Source organism: Leuciscus leuciscus (genome assembly GCF_965113295.1).
Source record: "Leuciscus leuciscus genome assembly, chromosome: 18".
Lineage (NCBI taxonomy): Eukaryota > Metazoa > Chordata > Actinopteri > Cypriniformes > Leuciscidae > Leuciscus > Leuciscus leuciscus.
In genome coordinates this window covers 23,475,314-23,495,126 of record NC_138742.1, presented here as the reverse complement: position 1 = coordinate 23,495,126, position 19,813 = coordinate 23,475,314, and the positions used below count along the sequence as shown (strand labels likewise).

Below are 19,813 nucleotides of genomic sequence, written 5' to 3'. Positions count from 1 at the left end.
CAAACTACCTTTTAACCAATCACGTCAACGCTTGATCGTCAACGAGAGGATCTCTGAGCTGGTATGAGTGGAGGTGGGGCTAATTTGCATATTCATAGAACCACGAATACTAAATAAGGGAAAGGGTTGCATTCAAGCTATTTTAAGACATGAAGAAATTTGTTTCCAAGAAAAAACGTTTAAAAATGTCATTTTGGTGATCAAAGATGAGTTTTAAGGGATACAATTATTGACTACAGGGGGACTTTAACAGATTTTCTTGTTATTAAGAAAATGATATAAGAATTATGGCTGTCAACATTCATTTAATTAATCAGTTATGGGGGAAAATATAATTACGTTAAATTATTAACGTAGGCTATTTAATGTACCAACCCCGCCCCAGACATTCATATAGTTGATTGGTGATGAACATGAAGCAGTGCAACAATTCACTGCGTGATGTAGCCTATAGAATGCAGTTAGAATGACCCTAAAATTCATTCAAGATATCAGGGCAAAAATGCCCCTTTATGAGTTTTTGTCAAATTTTTATATCATGATATTGTTAAGCAATATCACAAGAGTAACGAGTGCAAAATCACACAATGTGTTTTGTCCCGAATAGTCCAAATGTGCCTCTCCGAGCAACACCGTGGTTTCGTTTCTGAATGAATCCGGGTTTTAACCGAACACACACACAGGAACCCAGACCGACCCCTTCCACAGCCAATATCCCTCTGTCCTCCTTTTCTTCGCTAACCGAGGAAGAAGTATCTACACTTCTCCTCTCCAGTCACCCTACCACCTGCCCGCTTGACCCCATCCCCTCACACCTTCTACAAGCCATCTCTCCCACACTTCTACCATCACTCACACACATCATCAACTCATCCCTCCATACTGGCACCTTCCCTACAGCATTCAAGCAGGCTCGGGTTACTCCACTGCTCAAAAAACCAACGCTAAACACATCATTTGTAGACAATTACATACCTATCTCTCTCCTACCATTCATTGCGAAGACACTTGAAAGAGCTGTCTTCAACCAACTAACATCCTTCTTGTCTCTAAACAACCAGCTGGATGTCAACCAATCTGGCTTCAAGAAAGGACATTCAACTGAGACTGCATTACTGTCAGTCACAGAAGCCCTACGGATCGCAAAAGCTGCTTCCAAATCTTCAGTCCTCATTCTCCTGGATCTGTCTGCTGCCTTCGACACGGTGAATCATCAGATCCTTATGTCCACCCTCTCATCACTGGGCATCACAGGAACTTCACTCCACTGGTTTGAGTCCTATCTCACAGGTAGGTCCTTCAAGGTCGCATGGAGAGGTGAGGTATCCAGAGCACATCAGCTGACCACAGGGGTTCCCCAGGGTTCAGTTCTTGGTCCCCTCCTCTTCTCCATCTACACCACATCACTGGGACACATCATACAGGCACACGGTTTTTCCTACCACTGCTATGCTGATGACACGCAGCTCTTCCTCTCCTTTCAACCAGATGATCCCACAGTAGCTGCACTGGTCTCAAGCTGTCTGGCGGACATCTCCACATGGATGAAGGAACATCACCTGCAGCTCAACCTGGCAAAGACTGAGCTTCTCGTCCTCCCTGCCAATCCATCTCTACAGCACGACTTCACCATCCAGCTAGAGTCATCATTAATCACCCCATCAAGATCGGTCAGAAATCTTGGAGTAACGTTTGATGACCAGCTGACCTTCACAGATCACATTTCAAAGACAGCTCGATCATGCAGGTTTGCACTGCACAACATCAGGAAAATCAGGCCTTTCCTAACTGAGCATGCAACACAACTCATCGTCCAGGCCCTGGTCATCTCTAGGCTTGACTACTGCAATGCTCTTCTGGCTGGACTTCCAGCATGTGCAACCAAAACCCTACAGATGATCCAGAATGCTGCAGCTCGTCTTATCTTCAACGAGCCCAAGAGGGCCCACGTCACTCCTCTGTTCATCTCTCTGCACTGGCTACCTCTCGCTGCTCGCATCAAGTTCAAGGCACTGACGCTTGCTTACAGAACTATCACAGGCTCAGCTCCCTCCTACTTTCACTCACTCCTACGAGTCTACATCCCTACCAGACACCTACGATCGGTCAACGAGCGACGTCTCGTGGTTCCATCACAGAAAGCCACAAAATCACTTTCCAGAACATTCTCATTCACAGTTCCATGCTGGTGGAACGCTCTCCCCACCCTCATCCGGAATGCAGAATCCCTGACAACATTCAAAAGACAGCTGAAAACAAATCTCTTCCGTGAGCACTTAACCTTATAAAAAAAAAAAAAAAAAATAAAAAAAAAAATTTTCCTTTCCCTTTGTAACATCACTTATCAGGCTTATGCTACTCTGAATAATACCTGAACTTCGTACTTTGAGCACTTCTTGCGTTGTTGTTGCTTTTGCCTCTTTATGATGACTCGCTGAATTTTGTCCTAATTTGTAAGTCGCTTTGGAGAAAGGCGTCTGCTAAATGACTAAATGTAAATGTAAATGTAAATGTAAACAATCGGGTAAAAACTAACTATTCTCTTAATGAGTAATGGGTGTGTTTTTGGCATAACGTGCGATCAACCAATCAGAGTCTCATCTCCCATTCCCTTTAAAAGCCAGTTGCGCTTGCACCATGGCGGATTCGCTATTTACAAGGCGGAATTTGCAAGCGGAAAAACTGAACGCTTAACTAGCAAGAAAACGGATCTGCTCGTGCGCAAGGTTAAATCGCGCGAGCAGACCATCTACGGGACAAAGTGTACGCGCGTTGTGGACACGCCTATAGGCGCACATTACTTAAGCGCTCTATAAATAACAAAAAAATGCAGTCTATTTCACTTGCCTCAAAATAGCATTGCGCCAACAATGCGCAGGAACACACCTCGTTGTCAGACCAGCACGCCCATGGGCGCACAAATGGGTGCAAATACATTTGCTATTTAAACAACGTGACACAGTACGTGAAAATGATAACTGCGTCGGGCTGAAACTAGTAAAAAACACTTGCGTTGCGCATGGCGCTCCATTGCACCAGGTGTATGTTAGGGCCCAATGACTTACTCATTTAGACATTTACCGCCACCTACTGGCAGTTTTAGTTTCTTATTTAGAGTATCATTTCATTAATGTTTTTATTTTTATTTTTCCATATTAATAAAAAAAAAACATTAAAGGTATAGTTCACCCAAAAACAAAAATTGTGTCATCATTTATTCACCCTCATGACCATTGAAACCTAAAAGTTTGTGTAATAAATACTATGTTGAATCAAATAAAATATTTTTATTTCTAAAGCTACTTTTATTGTAATGTCTTTTTGCTTTTTCTCATTTAACACAATGATGACTTTAAATAATCTTATGGGGGGTTATTTCTCAGCTAAATTTGATGTGCGATTAATTTGCGATTAATCGCCCCATCGTTTAATTAATTAGATTACAATTTTTAATTGCTTGACAGCCCTAAAAAGAATAAACTAAGAATGTCCCAAAAACAGTTCTAAAGAATGTTCATAACTTTTTTCTTAAGATTGTTCTAAAGACAAAATGTAAGAAGAATGTTTTTAAAAATCATTGTAAATATCCTCTTAATGTTAGGACAACCTCCAACTTGTCTTAAATCAACAAATCGACCACTAAACATACCTGTCACTGGGGTGTAAACAGATCGTATGAAACATACAGAGCCGATCCTTACCTCCCTGGGGCCCTAAGCAAAATTCTGTTTAGGGGCCCTCATACCTGACCCATGAGCCATGAACCATTTGCCATTGCCACACAGTCACACCTGACACCCCAGTGTTCCCACTACAATCCCTCCTTTAACTAGTTCTAGTGAAAATGTAATTCCTGATATCAGAAGACATTGTTACTAGTAAAAAGTTCATTCTTAATATCAAGAATTCACATTTTAAATAGTACAAATTGAATTATTGATATCAAAAATGCATATCCTGTGAATGAATAAAAGCTAAAATGGCGCCATAGCATGTCACTGTGCTTTAAATGATAAAAGTAATTCTTGATACTTGATGGTTATTATTTACTGAGGGATGTGCATCCATATTGACCAGAATCTCCAGCCAATCAACATTTTAAATTCAATGGAGCCTATCAATAGTCAATGTCAATACATGGCTTTCATTATTGCATTAGTGCAGAGTTGTAACTAAACCTTGACTGAGCGACTAGATAATCATCGTCTTGTTTTAAAACTATAATCCCGACAGATGTTTCTGCTGGAAAGTGCACGTTTCATTTCATGCACGCGCATATGAACGCGTGACGCGGTTATCTTTTCCGAGCTGCAGTTTATAAACAAACACCGTTGTCCTTTGTCGTTTATTAAGCATTATAAATCAACTCACATCAACTTAACTTTAGCCTACTGGTCTTTGCTGACATCAAACTTTGAGAGGAGAGAACACAAGTCTACCTGAGCTGTTGCCGCAATTAACTCTCATGGTGTTTTTTTCTCTCTCTTTTCGTGACCAGAAGGATAGTTCCGCTTCATTTTGTCATATTGTAAACATTGATTGACGCCCTTTGACACGAGGGGGAGGCGGGGCCTTGAGTAATTTGCGGGGCCCTACGCACCTTGCGTAGTGTGCGTATAGGGCTGATCGGCTCTGGAAACATACAAATGAAATCATTCAATTTAGCCACCAATTCACGAAAACATGAAAAAGTTATGAATTGCTATGAGATTGTTTTAAATGGATAGAGCTGATATAGTGCTGGTCTAACAGCAAAGTCATGCTGTTCTCAAGCAAAACTGAGCTGGTGTAGCTGGCCCACCAGCACTCCCGATTCCCAGACATCGGGACCAGCAAACCAGCAACCACTGATCAATTTGAAATCATTTTTTCATAACTTAATTTTCATGCTCCAAGCATGTGCCATTTCGTGACGTCAAAACCTCCTACCGCCCCCTCTATTTTTTAAACTAAAGTCACACCCATGGGATTAGTAGATATAATGTCTTACACATGTAGCCGCCAAAAACTTTATTATGCAATCTTTTGATGCACAAACACACATTAATTATCAAGTGACTCATCCATGCTAAACAAAGACTGGTCTCATAATCAAGGCTCTGGAATACGTCAGTTGGGGGAGTCAGTATTGACTAAAGCATCTGTCTGTATCTGATCAAGCTGTTCAAAATCAGCATGAGCAATTTTCCATGCATGGAACCGCTAAATGAGATATGATACCCAAATCTGGAACCAAAAGACATAAGACATATGTTAATAAAGACAAGGGCGAGAGAGATTTCAAAACTTCAGGTTGAGCTTGGAGCTGATGCAAACCTGAGAAATGCAACAGAGAGCGAATTTCTATCATACAAGGAATTAATGCTGCAATTAAGGTTCGCATTTGCCAGAGGACAAGAGGACGGAACTGTCTATTTCAGAAACACCATGTAATTACAAGCTTTGGTGATGCTGCAAATATTACAAGATGTTATTAAAATATTGATGGGGAGTAATTTGAAACCATGTCGTCGCCTGGGGGTTTGACGTAACGTTGTGAGGATTCGACTGAAGGCTTTACTGGTGCTGTGATTTCTGTCAACAGACCACAGCTGTCCAAAGAGAGACACTGTCGCCGAGAAATTATCTATCTCTGTTCAGCACAGAATACTAACAAGAGGTTTACAACACAAAGCCCACCTTGGTGAAAAGGGAGGTCATTATTGAGGAAGTTGGAGAAAGCAGGTCTCTCTGTCTCTCTCTCTCTCTCTCTTTACCTGAGGGGAGAATTTATATGGCAGTGCAGCCCTCCGGAGCAGCACCGGGGCTTGGGCAGGGGGGGGGGGAAGCCAAGGAGCAATTTGAAGGCCCAAATAAAAACTAATCTCAAATTCAATACCATCTGACAAGCCGATGAATTCGGCCAGCTTACCTCAGCATGAATATCAAGCCACAGACAGGGCGCACAGGGCGAGAGAGGGAGGGAGAGAGAGAGAGAGAGAGAGAGGGTTTAGATGTTTGTGTGCCCTCCAATCCGTTTGATTCTGATTCAAGGGTTTTATTTATCAAATGAAAAAGCCAATCTTGGTAAGTTAAAATACACACACACACACACCCACGCAAACACACACACACGCGCACACACACACACACACACACACACACACACACACACACACACACACACACACACACACACACACACACACACACACACACACACACACACACACACACACACACACACACACACACACACACACACAACGGGCCCTGAAGCTCTGAGTGTAGAGAACCGTCAGTTTAAGGAATTAAGTGCGCCATATTTAGGCTAACTCAGTGGTTAATTGTCATAAAATATATCCCAATGGATCAATTATGTTAAGTGTATTTATGATTTTGAGCTTTTTATTTATTTATTGACCTTTCTGCTAAATCTTACTGAAAGACAAATAAGCATTTAAATGTATATATGTATCAATTATATGTCAGTAATGGTAAATATAATTTAATGATAAATATTCTTCGTAATTGTTTTAAGATGTGTCTAGCCTTGTGGAAAAGAAGTGTTCAAAGCTTAAAAGTATATATTAAAAAAAAATGTACTTGCATAAAATATAATATTAATGAAATAAAGGCCACTTAAGTGTACTTAAATAAAGTACACTTTCATGACTATGTTTCTTAACACACTTAAGTAAATTTTTACTTTAATTAAAATGCACTCTAATGCTTAGCTAATTGCATTTTTTATAATGCTTTTTCATTTAATTACATTCAAGAGTCTGAAAATATTACGGTTCGTATTGAAGTATATTCTTTTAATGTATATGATTGATTTCTAAAATAAGTGCTTGTTTAAAAAGAATGCTATATTGTGTACTTATTTTGTGTACTTATACTCATTTGTACATGTTGAGCTGTGGCACCCATTTATTAACAGGTTCGACTCAAGATTCAGTCGAGTCAAGATATTTCCCAATCCCATTTCCCTTCATTCTCACCAGTATCTTCCTTACTCTATTTAACATAGGCTATCTGCTCATGATAAAAATTAATAAGAGGGAAAAATCTTCCCAAAATGTAAAAAAGCATCTAATTCAGTTTGGCTTCAACTGGTGAGAAACACAACTGAATGAATCAGGACTATATGTAAGTGCTTTTCTCTGATTGTGCTCTTTGTGTTTTGTGTTTCTACTCCTCAATCAAAGCACATTTAATCAACCACAATTACATCCGTGTGTCTATTGTGTTCTCCTGCAGTTAAAATGACCTGGTGCCATATGCTCAAAAGTAGTGTTGGGGACGAGACCGCCTATGCCGAGTCCGAGTCAAGACCGAGTCTTTGAGGAAGCAAGTCCGAGTCGAGACCGAGTCTTTGAAGGGTGGAGACCGAGTCGAGACCGAGTCCGTTGGTTTTCAAATACAGTCGAGTCCGAGTCAAGACCGAGTCTTTGAGGAAGCAAGTCCGAGTCGAGACCGAGTCTTTAGGAGTCGAGACCAAGACCATAAAAACATGTCAGTTTTCATATTCATAATTTAATATCACCCCAGTTAATAATCAACAGTTAGGCCTACAGACTAAGCTAGATTGGGAATTGTTTAGAGGAGCAGTCTTAACGTCTTAATATGGACTATGCTTTTACTATCATTAAAAAAATCCCTACCACATGCATCATCTTCTGCCTATTTTTCTAAACTGCTTCAACAGTGCTGCTCTGTCATCAACATGTTAAGCCCACCCTGACTTTTTTAATCATAGTTAGGACATGCAGAGCAAATACAAATTTTCTAGTGGTATGTATTCTAGTGGACTAAGTTAGTGATGGGGACGAGACCGCCTATGCCGAGTCCAAGTCAAGACCGAGTCTTTGAAGGAACAAGTCAGAGAAAGCAGAAATCGGACTCGAGTACTACATCACTACTCAAAAGACAGAATTTAAAGCAAACTGTTTAACTGATGTAATTGTTTACAGGTTGTTTAGTCAACTTTCCGAAGAGATGAAACAAACGAATGCAGTTAGTGGGTATTAGCATGCTTTTTTTTTCACATCTAGAGACACAAGTAAAGTATTTTACTTTCTAGAGCGTATTGAGGGCTGGTAATTAAATCACAAAGGTATCCAATTATCATTTCGAGTGGGTTTGTTGTTAATGTAATTAGTATTTGGTTGGAGTGGATGAATATCATGACCATTTCACAATGCTGTAAGATCTGTTTTAGCAGTATAGTTATTTGCTGTTATTAATGAACAATTAACTGTTATTTTAAAATATATATTGAACACCACTGGCAGAATCTAAATCTAAATCTGCATAAGTGTATTTTTTCGGGGCTAGATGTTATGTGTGTGGCTTACATATGCAATTTATTAATAATAGTTAACTAATATATGTTTTATGTATACTTAAAAAAAAAAAAAATCTGATTCATAATCGGATGGAAGCCAATAACGCAGGTTCCCATTGTGACGTCTTTCAACATATAACGAGAGATAATAATTCTACACAACCTGCTAGCGGAGAAATGAGTCACACACTGAAGGAGTTCCTGAACATCATGAAAAAGAGCAAACAGCCCTTTTTAAATCAAAGAATTAAAAGCAAGAGGATTAAGTCTGACCCTCCCAGTGACTGAAAGACAATGTAACTGCTTCATCAAAAAGAGATCAATAAAGGGGCTTTTGTGCTTCCACTTGGCTAAATGAGAACATAAATTGTGCTCTCCAATAAAATAATGGCTGGTAGATTCATTTGCACATTAACCTATTCATGTCTCTCAAAGGGCTTGTTAAATTACACATTATCACATCTGTTCTCCAACTTTGACACAAAGTAAGGTGGTCTTTATATCATGAAGTCTGCCTGCCATGGTAAAACGGCCACACTGTAGGCCCATGCAATAAGGCACAGTTCAGTGACAATGGAAATATGTCAACGGTTTATTTTGCCCAAGATGAATGAGTATAAAGCCTAAACGTCAAATCCCATCATTTAAGATAGGAATAAAGTGTTACCAAGGAGAACATAATGGCACGTTCTCACTGCTGCCAAAAGGGCAACAGTACCTGTTCTCCAGAAAACAGTCTCTCACCTGAACATACACAATGGCATTGGTGACCCGCACTACAAACAAAACAACCCCACTTTCAATTGAGCACCACGTCTCCTTGACCACTTCATATTTATGTTGATTTAAAGTTTTTTATTTATTTATATGAACAACCTCCTCAAGGCTAGACTATCTCAAACATCGTGTCTTTGCTCACCTCGCCACAGTGCCAGTCTGGAAGAGTTCAATGGCTTTAGCCTTCACAAAATAAAAAAGTGGAAACTTTAATTGGCTCCAGAAGATAAGAGACATTCATGAATGGGAGGTCTGCCCTTAATAGTAAATGACAAGGACAAGTGTATGCCATAGAAACAGACAGGAAAGTCTATAGAGCAGGTTATTAGGATGCCTACCTGAAAGGCATCCCATGAATAATTGCAGCAACAGCAGTTTCCATGACAACCCCATTTTAAATATTAGAGGTCAGCAAGAGCTCACATTCGATTGAGGGTAAATAGAATGCTGCCTTTGTCCAGACTTGAACCTCTGTGCCCTGAAATCAAAAGACAAGATGAGAAGAGTTAGAATGAGTTAGCCAGACTAAAAGCAGATATTTTCAGAAACATTTCAAATTGAGAAAGAAATCACAGATGACATCAGAGGAATATACCATTGCCAAAAGTTATCGTTTGTGTATAATGTCAAAATGTAAAATTACACAATGTACAGATCAATTGGCTATCTGTAATGTCTAAGCAGTGTGTTAGAAATTCTTTACCACATGTACAGTGATAATCTTATAAATATTTGACCAGGAAAGCTGACAGACAGTGTGGCGTATCTACACTGATACTCAAGGATATACGTAGGGCCTTAAATAAACCTTTTTCTGCCAACATCACACAAGGCTTTTAGGAGGGTTAAGAACTTGGCCCAAGGTACCAATCCCCTTATGCCATTCTCTGGCCTCCACAGCTCTGATCATCTGGAGGACAGACTTCAGGCAGCTGGCTCTCACACATCTGCTCTAACACAAGATTACTCTAGCGATCCACTGCACACACTCAAGTCATTCCTCTTTTCTCAATGTTCTTTTTAGTTAAAGGTAAAATGACGTTTGTAAACCATATTGTCAGTACAACAGCAAAATTGCAAGTCTGATATTGAGCAGTCCCTGCAACAATAACTTAATATAAACTATCTAGGCCTACCTCTCTACCTACCAACCTAGCTATCCAACAATTAGTCATTTACTTTACCGTTATTTTTGTGCGTAATGATTTTTCTCTGTCGCCTCTGTCAATGACATGGCGATCGCTGCTCTGTCTGTTTAAATGAGCACTGTAGTGTCGAGGCATGTTACACTGCTCTCTTTTCAACCAAAATTGTGCTGTTATTCATTTAAAGAATACATTATTGAACCCACAAACTGACTGTAACTTTTATTTACCAGTCTGTTTTGACCTCTAAAGTAATTTGATTCAGCATCTTTATGCCATTACAAGCTGCTTTTGCTGCCTTCAATAATAAAATTCATAGCCATCAATGCACACATATTACACCTGTAAATAATATCTTATTTAGAATGCCAGGGAAAATAAAGTGGCTGGAGTTTACACGTGTCTTATGAGTTTTGAAGACAGTAAAATCACTATTTTAATTCATTGCATTTATGCTGTGATGAAATGGTAATTTGGTCCTTGAATAACGTGCCGGGGATGTAGGAGAACTTTTTTTAATGGGACTAGAAACGGTTCAAGGAATAAAAACAATCAACCTTTTTAGTAGAACATAATAGAAAACTGCAGACTGTATGATGCACAAATGTCCCACCAGCCAAAACTAGGGGTCGCTTATCCTGGGCTTGTTTTTCCAGACCGGGTCTCTTATTTCTCTTGTGAAATTTGGCATTAATAAACAAGAAGTTCATGTGTAAGTTTAGTAAGGAAACATTGACGACTGGCCATTGGAGTATTGAATAATAATGCATAGGCGAGGTGGTAATACAGCCATGACACAAAGCGTTTATTGTTCAATAATTCAGCAAACCGGTTCATTATGACACTTTAAGACATAGTTCAGATGTTTTATTTCAAGTATGTTTCTGTCTGTGTACTAGTGTGTGTCTGTAAAGTATGTGTGTCCATACAGAGAGAGAGCGGGAAAAATATATAGATTATTTCGGCAATATTTAGGTATTGTTAGTCTGTTTGCTTGGTCAGTGTCTTTGTGGGTTTTGGTTATTTTGCTGTTGTAGGCTATAAGGACCTTTGAAATAAATGAAATCATTTGGCAAAGTGATATGGAACTGTAATGTGGTTGATAGACCTGGAAACACTTTATATCTGTGTGTTTACTGGTAAATAATTGCACACCCAAGAACGTTTGTCAACCAATCAGAATCAAGCATTCAGCAGCCCCATTGTTTAATCAAATGTTAACAGTTTGGAGACAATATTGCTGGTTATGTTGTGTATTTTTGTTCTGTCAATTGTCCGAAACCACTCCCTTTACCCATACAATGCACTATTGAGGAGACAGCCATTTGTAGTGGTGTCCGAAATCATAGTTGGCATTAAGTGCAGTCATTCAGTCCAAATTCAGTGACTGTCCGAATTCACTCACTCATTTTCACTTACTCATTCAGTGCACTACAGTATATTAGCGGAGTAATGTTGGGAATATTGAAAGAGGGTATAAAGGACGATTTAAGCTACAGCCATCATGTTTTAAACAAATTGTTTGAGTGAACGATTCAATGACTCATAAAGACACTTGACAAATTCACTTATCGCCACCTACTCGTGCAACAAAAGTGGAGTGATGCAAACAGTCTATTTCAGTTTTGCGACTTTTACGAAAACCCTGAACTTTTACAGTGAATTCAATAACACATGAACAGACAGCAAGAATTTTTTTTTTTATCTTTGGATATGATCCATACCATGTACGGCATATACAAATGGATGATGAAGAGTAAACGTCACATCACTGAATCATATCAGCGCTCTTGGAACTCTGCCTGAGCCAATCAAATTCAGTGAAAACAGCTTCGGTGTACTCAAGCTGACTCTAATTTTATGCGATACTTTTATGGGCTGTGGTACCCATGTCATCATTTTTAAAATGATATTCTTGATTAGCTTTGGTATCATTTGGCAACATTAAATTTATTTTACTAAAAGACTGCAGATGTGCAAGGTCTGAAAATTGCCATGTTCAATGGGGCTTCAAATCACAAGGGTCATCCAGTAAGCAGGTGCTTTACGTAGCACAACAAATATGAATTTATTCATTACCCATGCAAAAATCAAATGCTCACCAGTGGCAGACATATTAGCAGGAGATGAACTGAAGGGCAGATGAAAACTAGTATCCAGCCAACAACCCACATCTTTACCTAAATTTTGTCTAACAAATTAGACATCCTTCATCTGTCACATCCAGGGAAGTCTAAAATTCCTGGAGAGAATTTCCATTAGCATTGCTGTTCATCTCAGACAGTTTCTTTGCAAATCATATATGGCTAAAATTTTGCTTGAATATTTGGCTACTTTTCCATAGCTGTCAATGAAGAGAAGCCTTTTGCCCACATAAGATTGTGTACATGCCATCTACAAATAGCAGGGGTAAACTGACCATGTTAACCAGCCAAACCTTGACCCCTTGCAAGAGTGAAATAATGGAATCCACATATCACAAATCTGTGCACACAAAGACAACAAAACAGAATCATTAACCATCTATTGTGGGTCCACATACAATCAATAAATGGGTCTTACAATATAAACTTGGAAAGTGACAGCATAACTAGGCCTATTACATGCCTCTGTAAAAACTGGCCGCTTTGAATGTTTGCTTCGTTTGTGTGATATGGCCTGTGGATGCATTTCAAAACTCTGCACATGACATGCAATATATGTCTCGCTGTAATGCTGTGGACTGAGCGATCACAGCCAACAATCTGGGCTGAAAACGAGCCCACAGAGAATTTCTTTGTCCTTTAAATTCTGCTTGATGCCATAACTCAGCTTGATGTAACAAATAAGAGCCAAAATATAGCATGTTTTATTCTTTAAAAAGGGGATCTGACTAGAATATTTGCAGACATTCACATTTACACCGCAGTGGGACAAAGGGGAGCAAAAATACAGCACAGAACTATTTTGCACCAGAAAAACACATCTAAGAGCAAGACTCTTAGATGCGAAAAAGCATGCAGTATCTGGCTTTAAAACAGTGCCAATGGTGAGCCTGACCTTGGCACTACCTCTGTCTAGAAAACCATCAATTTTTCAATGAAGTCTGTATTAATAGAATCTTCACTCTGCTGTTCATGGGATTCACATGAAATGTATGTGTGCTCTCTACTTTTTAAACATAAATGAGACACCCACCCTTTCCAGTTCTGGCACGATCTCAGGTTGAAAGTAACACTAAATCTTTTATCTGGTTTCCTTGACTTCACTTGATCCACAAACACCATCTCTGAGTCTGTGTTTCTGCGTAAACCCAAGCATGGTTTCACCTATAGGCAACCAGTTCCTTTAGAGTGCAAAATCAGCTGGTGTTGTTAATATCTCAGCTGACATGAACATTTGTGAGTATAGTGGCTGACAACGCGGTAGAGGAGCGTGTACAAATTCTCCAGTTGGTATAGTGCACTCTGACTGAACTCTAATCTAGAGGGTGTGAATGAAAAATTAATGTTCAGCATCCAAGAGCCAAGAAACGACAGTTACATGATTCATCTAGCTGGATATGACTGAATTTTGAATGAAGCACCATTAGAAATCTGCAGGTTTGCGTTCACACTTCTATTCATTCCTTACAAAGTTTATTTCATTAAGTATACTTAAGTTAAGTCCAATTATGTTTTTATGTATTAAGTAAACTGATATTTATGTAATAGTAGTATACTCGTAAGTGTAATATATCAATACTACTAGGGAGTAAATTGGCCCACTTTTTGGTGTATAAAATTAAGTATACCTTAGTGTAACAGTAGTAAACTAGTTTACAACTAAGTTTTTTGTTTGTACTGCAACTATACAACAAATTAACTTATAGGTATACTTAAAGTTTACTAGTTAAATACTTGTAGCACATTTTTTAGTTTATGAAAGTACACTTTGAAGTATACTCTCAGTAAACTTCTTTAGTAGTTTTATACTGCACGTATACTTGTAAGTTTATTTAGTGAACTTAATATCATACTTATAGTTTACTATTTAGATATTATTTTTGCACTTTAAGTATACAACTATGTTCCTATTTAGGTATTATTTTTTTATACTTGAAATATACCTTTAACTGTACTTTGACCATTTTCTAGCTTCGTGCATCCTTTTTTATCAACACTTGAATGTGGGTAAGTTTCATTAAAAAAAGCAACATTTGAAACAAAAAGCTGAAAAAAGTATTGTTACAGTTGTTACCTATTCCTGGGTCGACATTTCATTCAGTAACATTAGGCAGTTTTAAACAAATGCAGTTTAATGTTAGCCTGGCAAGCCAGACCTACATCAAGATGTTAGGTCTGGAAACTCACCATAGACACGCTCACTCCGAGGGGCGGGATAAACGGCTGTCTTTCAAATTCCCTCTGCACGCAATAGGACAGCGCTTCAACCAACCAGGGGTGCGTTTCCCGAAAGCATCGTTAGCCAACTATGGTCGCAAGTTCCCTCGTTACCAATAGAGTTCAATGGACATTGCGATGAACTTGCGACCATAGTTGGCCAACGCTGCTTTCGGGAAACGCACCCCAGAGCGTTTTCCCAACAGCGGAGCTTAGTTGATAGATTCAACTTTTGCCATATCTGGCCGGCAAAACGACGAACACATCTTCCTTTTTTTAAGAATGACTTAAGTGCCGTTCTTTGCTCTTTTCTCAAAGAAAAACTTAACTCCAAGTCCTCCAGAGTCGCGGCCAAAGCCGATTCGAAAGACCGTTGTTCTCCATCAGCAACTGCCGTCATTCTGTTTTCAAGTGGCAGCCGTCGCAACTCTGTCGTCATCTGTTAAGCCCGCCCCCGCCTACTCTATACACGACGTGATTGGCCTGACCCAATTTAGGTTTTTGCAGCTAGAAGGTCTATTGAGAGTTGCTAGACCCACCTGGCTGCGAAATACATTTTGCTGCCGCTAGGGTGCGTCTAGATTTCTAGGCTAGTTTAATGTTTGAAGGTCGCGTTATTTTACATTTGCATATGCAATCTTCCATGACTCGTTTCTGCTTCTTCTTCGCATGTGTTTTGATCAGGAGATTCAGCACTCTTTCAGTGTAACAGTGAAAACATGGATAGCCGGAAAATTCAGTGAAGTAGATTTAAAGTAAATAACTATGTACACTACCAGTGGACTAGCCAACACAAAAATTCAGATACTCAGAATTAGGAACATGTCTGTTTTCTTTATAAATCAATATTTCCAAACAATGTAAGTTTATAGGCCAGTATAAAACTATGTGAAACAGTATTTTATAGGCTACGCAATCAAAAGAGAAAACACAACTACAAGCCATAGTTAGAATTCTTAATTATATGTTTAAGTATATCTCGATCAAAAGATTGAGACCAAGTATAGGCCAAATATACTTTTCTGTCAGAATAAGTCAAGTAGCCTATACTAATAGTAGCCTACACTTGAATAAACTTCTTATTTGTAAGGGATATACCACAGTCTCCCTAGTTAGAAACTTCCATTGTAAGTTGCATCAACACTTTTTTTTTCTTCTTGTTTTTACAAACAGAGGGAAGAGCTGAAAATATTTTCTGTAATATTCACCAGCATCTGTGGCATGAGATTCCGAATATTCCTTTCTTCTCTCTCTTTAATGACAAAGGTCTGACACTCAGACTGAAACTATTCATGCGTTTTCCAACAAAAACCTGTATTATTTGTCTGTAAAATCCCTGGTGCAGAAATCTGAAGCATATCATCTCACACTTCAGCCTCGACCTGCTGCATATAAACATCAGCTCTCTATGACTTAACAAGCAATGCTGAGAGAAGGGGGGAAATGCAATATGTCACAGAAGACAAGCCTCCCTCCTTGTCTCTTCCCCCTTGACTTGCATCAACACAGAGGAGTGTGCAAACAATCTGGCTTCCCTAATGATGCCTTGAGAAATCATCCAGTGTTTTCTAATACTCTGACAAGCCAGCAGAGTGCAGCAAAAACTGCCTCTACCTCCAGTGCAAATTATTGCTATGTATAAATAAGTCCTCATTTTTCATTCTGGAATTTATTCTTTCTGCAAAACGCTGCCTAACCTAAACACAGACTGCCTTACTGTGTATCAAGTCTCAATAAAATAAAACAAAACATGATTTGTTATTATATAAAGATTGTGATTCCTCAAAATGTTTTAGTTTTAACACCTAAAATCATATAATACAAATAAAAAATGCAATTTAAGGGATCAGATGTATTGTCTTATCGCTACCACTTCTCTAATCTGCAGAATAACTATGTGAGAGAGGTATGGATGTGGCATTGTGAAAGACTTTTCCTCCTATGTCAAATCCAGCCCATTGTCAAGAAAAATACAACTTGGATTCGTCTTGAGAAAGAATTCTATCTTTATCAAAAACATCTAATTCAAATCATGAGGGAAGTCAATTAGTCTACCTCATTCAAACAAATCAATAAATAAATAGTAGTTAGTTACAATCCACATTGATTAAAAAAAGGTTGTGAAATTCATTGCAATTTTTCACATCATTAAAAGGACAGTTGATCTCAACCCAAGTCTCTGGTGTCATCATGAACACAAGAGGATTAATAATTTAAAGACAGGATACATTTTTAATGATATCCCACACATTTATTTGAGTGTTTTAATGGTTAGATAGATTGGAATATATACCACCCAGTCCTATGTTTCATAATTATTTCACAGATGGTTAACTGAGAGAGGTCCAATTAGGCTGTAGCATGGCAGTGTCTGGACAGATGTTGATGTTCACTGACCAAACATGGTTGGGGAAAAAAATGGAAAGTTTCAATTGAGAATCTAAGAAGGTGGACTAATTATGCGATATTAATGAAATGAAAAGAGGAATGGAGACAGGAATTCTTAATCTGAATGACAAAGTTTGCAATGGCAAAAGGTTCCTGTTAAGTTGGTCATATATATGATTTAAACAGCTCTTCAGAACAGTATGTTGGTTCGTTACATTCATGGTTTTCTAAAGAACTCGAGAATAAAAAGTACTTTGTAGAGCTTGAAATGGTTTTCATATATGACATCAGACGTTAAAATCCGTCTGGTTCTAATTGAAACCTTTATTTTTTACATAATAGAGCTAATTAGAAAACATGTTTTTTTCTGGTCATAACCATATGAACTGAAAACACTAATCTGCTTCTGTGAAAATCTTAGAACTCAATATTACAGAACTCAATTATCAACATTTAGCTCTTCCTCTTCTTTTTAACAGTCCTAAAACTATTCGTGCTTCTGTCTCAAAACTCGTTTACCTGTTTGACTTCCCACAGTTTTCAGCCTCTTCGCGTCTGCCAGTGTAAGAGCATCATCTCTCTAGCCATTCCACAATGCCAGAGACGAGTCGAGCGCGCTTCACAAGTGCAACTGCCACAGAAAAAAAATAAAATAATTTTCTCCTATTATCTACCTCCGGAAATCAAAGATACTCCTTGGGAAACGGTAAGCCGCGGTGATGATACCCCACTGGATTATTGAGCAGCAAATGAGAAGTAAAGCAAAGGCGTTACGCGTGGAGTATCCTCAGTTCAGCCTCACACACAGAGGTGAATGTGCGGATCTACTCCACACTGCGCCACGCGCTCGCGCTCACATCCCCGCTGTGACGCAACACAAACTTCACATCACTTGATCTGCTGTCAGTTCATCAGCACATGAAAGAAAACAGCGAGTCCCGTGGAAAGAGAGTGGGAGGGATATACAGAGATTTGAGTCATAAAAAGATTATAATGGATTAAAAAACACGATATCGGGTTTAAAATGTCCTCTGTGTTTGAGACTGCTATACTTCTTTATGCACATTCCTCATTGGGTAAAAGTTGTGGCAAGTGCCTGCTGATGTGAGCTGTATTATTCTCCTCTAAGATAAAAAGACATTTAGAAAATATATTCATTTTAAATGACCTCATGAATTAATGAGGAAATAAAACGTGGCCTCAGGGTTGAGCAAAATCCACAACTGAGGAATTGGCTTCTTTTCATTTCATGAGTGTGAATTTGAATTGAATTGCCTTTTTCCCACAGGATAAGTAAATTGTAATGACAGGAAGATGATTTATTAAAGGTTTATGCAACAAAACGTAATTTAAAAAAATAAATAATTATGGCTATTTATTCCCAGATACCCCCTCCCCCCCTCCCCTGATTAGTCATTAACTAGCATAATACACCACATCCATTTATTTAGCTGGACATAACTGAATTTTTGCTTCTATTCATATTAGGCTCTCATAGTTATCAACTTATTGAGCCTTATTCAATCCTTATTTTATTTTTTTACATTTTATATGCAATATATATATATATAGTATATATTACTTTCTTAACCTAAAAAATACACTTCTGCATCCTGTGTGCAATGTATTCTCACTTTAATTTCAGGAATGCACTGATATTTAACATACCATCAGAGACCAAAATCAGAGGCTGTATCAGCCTTTTAGCAGCTGTTGCTCGACTTTATGCCTTATCATTCTCATTTAGGCTTGCATAATTAGTGTGTCATGTTTCATTAAAGAGAAGTGAAATGTCACATTTTTGTTAAAGTTTCATTAAATGCAGGGTAGACTTGTTCCAGAAACATTTTTTGTTATGCTGGTTGAAAATCTCTTCACATCTTGATAGCAATCAGTAAGTTATATGGTCTAAATGTATATATATATATATATATATATATATATATATATATATATATATTATTATTATTGTAATGTAATGTGCTTTGAGACGTGAAGTTTAACACCGTCTCTCGTGCCGCTTTTGTTCGATCCCTGCTGAACTCGTTCATGTGTTTTGAAGGAGGCATGTCAGATGCTCTGAAGGGAGGGTGGGATCTTATGCTTTCAAAGCTAGCTCGCTATTGCTAGCCTCTCTTGTAGAAAATGATCTTGTAGCAAGGTATGTTGTTTTTATGGGAAGAAGGTATGGCGGCCCAGTAGTGCACAACACAATGAAATTTAAAAAGCAAAAATAAGTTCACTACACAACAAAATCAAGCCACAACACAACGAAAATGATCAACTGAAAACACAACTGAAGCGCGATAAAGTTAGTTTTCCTTGCCACTTTTCTATAGAGTCGGCAGTCTTACAAAGATATCAACACCATGATTAGTTTTAATACAGTATGTAACCATTGTATGTTGACATGAAATATCGTAGTTGTTTACTGTACATACATATTGGCACAATTTCATCTGTAGTAAGTCAGTCTTACCAATAGGAACCCACTACAAGCTTTGGAACATAAATAACCCCCTTTAGGTGAATAAAAGCATTTTTTTATAAAAACAAATTGTGTCCTGTACATACAGGGAATAATTGGCACAATTTCACCAGTAGTAAGGCAGCATGTCAAAGCATTCTCGAGTATAACACAGCTATAATGCACGTAGGCGAATTTGAATTCATATTTCATGTCGATATACAATGGTTACATACTGTTAAAACTAATCGTGATGTTGATATCTTTGTAAGACTACCGACTGGAAAACTAACTAGGTTTTTATCAGAAGTAAAATAATCAAATAATAATTGTCAATCACTAATGA

The 19,813-nt window shown here is 38.3% G+C and overlaps 1 protein-coding gene across 2 annotated transcripts in view; it reads right to left on the bottom strand.

Annotated features, from left to right (window-relative positions):
* cntn3a.1 (contactin 3a, tandem duplicate 1) overlaps nt 1–17,822 on the bottom strand; it is a 60,907-nt gene extending 43,085 nt beyond the window's left edge. For both annotated transcript variants that reach the window (XM_082145048.1, XM_082145049.1), the window contains exons 1-2: nt 17,520–17,822; nt 9,445–9,584 (exon numbers count right to left, since the gene is read on the bottom strand). In XM_082145048.1, coding sequence (XP_082001174.1) covers nt 9,445–9,499 — 55 coding nt within the window. In that variant the 5' untranslated portion in view covers nt 9,500–9,584; nt 17,520–17,822. The remainder of the gene's footprint in view (nt 1–9,444; nt 9,585–17,519) is intronic.
* Nucleotides 17,823–19,813: the final 1,991 nt, after the last annotated feature.